Below are 2,873 nucleotides of genomic sequence, written 5' to 3'. Positions count from 1 at the left end.
GGCTTCTCCCTCCTCGGAGACCCCTCTGTCTCGTGCATGGCCTCAGGGAACTGGAGCCTGCCGTACCCTCGCTGCACAGGTAGGATGCTGCGTTCCCTTGGGTGGCTTTGGGAATAACCTGGTAGCATTGCTAAAGCCTGGGATATCCTGCGGTCTTGGATGTTCTAATTCCTGAAACTGCGGATTCCTGCCGTCTCTGGCCCAAGGGTGACACACTGTATGGTGGCAGCGCTGCAGTGTAGGACATGCAGAGTGTGGAACCATCACACTGCCTAAACTGTTTTTTTGGGGGGTGTTTTGGTTTGTCTTTTTTAAGAGCGTATAAATTAGGTGCATATGTCCTTACATGCTAAGTGAGTGTTAATTTATGTAGATGAGTGTCAGAATGCACAGTAGAGATATTAATACTCATGAGGCTTGTCACAGCGCCTATCAATGCTCTTGTCTCTCTTTGCCCGTGTTTCACAGCCAGGACGTATTTCTCACGTGCGTTTCGTTTCTCAGCAGCTGTCTGTGGGACACCAACAATATTATCATTTGCTGAGCTAAAGAATGAGTATAAAAATCAGACTGATTTTCCTGTTGGGAAGACTGTGAAGTACACTTGTCGTCCTGGATATATGAAACATCCACAAATATCACCAACTATTACGTGTCTTGAGAACCAAACGTGGTCTGAAGCCCGGGAGTTTTGCAAGCGTATGTTTTGCAGATGCTTCTAGTTTGTTTAAATTGCAGAGTGATGACCAAAGGCTTGTAATTCCCTTTTGTATCCCTCCTCTGGGGGGGTTGGGCAGACTCCCAGAATTAGTGTTCCTTTTCCTATGGCACTGAGTTAAAGAAGCTTAAAATCGGGTCTTCTTCTGCCCAGGGAGAAGGTGCGACCATCCTGGAGAACTGGAGAACGGCAGAGTTATCATTATAACAGATCTCTTCTTCGGGTCAACAGTGAATTACACCTGCAATGAAGGGTGAGCCCCAGCCCTGCCCCTTCGTCTCACTTAGGTTGAATCAGTGACGCTGCTGCCCTCCCTGCAGCTCGTAGGCAACACAGCTTCCCCCAAGAGACCAACCAGTGCTTGTGTCTCTGAGCTCAGAGCAGCCCAGTGTCACCTGCACAGGGTTGATGCTGGAGGATTTCTCTCAACAGGTGCCAAGAGAAAATAGTACTCATCCAAATGAGCAGGGGAAACCTCAGAATCCTCTGGTTTAAAGCAGTTTGGGCACCAAAGCAGTTCTGGCATTTGCAGCAGGCTATTTCTAGTCTTATTTCTAGTCCAAATGGCAACAGAAATTGGAGAAAGGGATTTATTTACAATTTTTTAAGTGCCATTTAGAGGGCAGGACTGCTTGAGTCTGGTTACGTGGAGCATATGAGGGGAAAAGGGATGTTTATTTTGGAAGCTTTGGCTTAAACCAGGAGTCATTAAAGTGGACTTTTCTAGAGGACAGAAGGAAGAGGAGAGGGCAAGGCAGCCCCCTGAGCCCCCAGGGGTGTACTGCCTGTGCTGACTGAGGGGACTGGGGGGCAGACCTCCACATGAGCGAAGGTTCAGCTTTAAAATGGCAGTGTTAGATGGCAACCAAGGCAATACTTGGCTGTTCTGGGAGATGCAATGTCCAAGACAGCCCTGTAGTGACAAGAGTGACCTTCTTTGACCCCAGGTACAGGCTGGTTGGAGCGTCAGAGAGGCATTGTGTGAATTTGAGTTCTGGGACACGGGTGAGGTGGAGCGGTGACGTTCCCATCTGTCAGAGTAAGTATGCTGCGGCTGGGGCTGAGCAGTGACTGATGAGAAACCAAACATAGCACAAAGAGATTCAGATCCATGCTTTCCTCGGGGAAGATCTTCCAAGGCAAAGACACAGAGCATTACTGCTGAGACACGTTCATCCTCACCGGTTCATCCTGGGAAGCATCCGTGTCCTGCAGACCCTGGGTGCTGCAGCAGCACTGATGCTAAAAGCCACCTTGTTTGTGCGTGCAGGTATCGTCTGCAATCCGCCTCTGGACGTCCCCCACGGGAGACACAGTGGGCAATCTATGGACACCTTCTCCTACGCGGACGTGGTCACCTACACCTGCGACCCTGGCCACGTGCTGGAGGGAGAGCCCTCCATCTTCTGCACCACAGCGGACGGGGAGCACGGCCGCCGCCGCGGTGCGGAGTGAGGGCTCTGTGCTGCGCCCGTGGCTGCAGGGTGCACACAGGGACGTGCTGCGGAGCAGGGGCTGTGCACAGGACAGGAGGGGCTGGGGAGAATGTGGGGCTGGGATGTGTCAGTGCCCGTATCACCCCTGCTGCCACATCCCTCTGGCACTCATCGGCATTGAGTGCACAGAAATCCATGCTAGGTAATCTGGAGGGTGAAGCATCTGGATGGAGTCTGGCAATGAGCAGCCACCAAGAGAGACCTGTCTGACAGGCTGGAAGCTCGGCTGCAATGTTCCTTTGCTCCAACTCGCTCATTTTTCCCTACTGCTCCTTTTTCTCCCTACGGATGTGAGCATGGTTTTGCCTTCTTCTCCCAGCGTCGCAGTGCTCCCACCCTCCGGCCATTGACAACGGAGAGCACAGTGGCCAAGTCACGGCAGTATTCACCAGCGGCATGTCTGTCAGCTATGCCTGTGATCCTGGCTACATTCTCGTTGGAGAGGCACAGCTTAATTGTACTTCTTCTGGAGCTTGGAGCGTCCCTGCCCCTCGCTGTGAAGGTGCATTTACCTGCCTTTTTCACTTGTGGATAGGCCAGTGATACAAAGGGATTACAGGAGGAAAGAAGGGAAGAGAAGTGAAAAGCCACACACCTGTAGTTAGAGGGTCTCAGTTCTCTAGTGCTAAATGGGAAAACAACAATACTCGGAAGTCCAT

The 2,873-nt window shown here is 51.5% G+C and overlaps 1 protein-coding gene across 1 annotated transcript in view; it reads left to right on the top strand.

The window, feature by feature from the left end:
- The window catches only part of CD55 (CD55 molecule, decay accelerating factor for complement (Cromer blood group)), a gene marked incomplete at its 5' end in the record, with an annotated part of 7,451 nt that extends 6,476 nt beyond the window's left edge, over positions 1–975 (top strand). The window contains 2 exons of the mRNA XM_010158611.1: positions 469–699; positions 872–975. Coding sequence (XP_010156913.1) covers positions 469–699; positions 872–975 — 335 coding nt within the window. The remainder of the gene's footprint in view (positions 1–468; positions 700–871) is intronic.
- Between the last annotated feature and the right edge of the window lie 1,898 nt (positions 976–2,873).

This window comes from Eurypyga helias, unplaced genomic scaffold (assembly GCF_000690775.1).
Source record: "Eurypyga helias isolate BGI_N326 unplaced genomic scaffold, ASM69077v1 scaffold42429, whole genome shotgun sequence".
Taxonomy (NCBI): domain Eukaryota; kingdom Metazoa; phylum Chordata; class Aves; order Eurypygiformes; family Eurypygidae; genus Eurypyga; species Eurypyga helias.
This window is presented reverse-complemented; position numbering and strand designations above follow the sequence as displayed.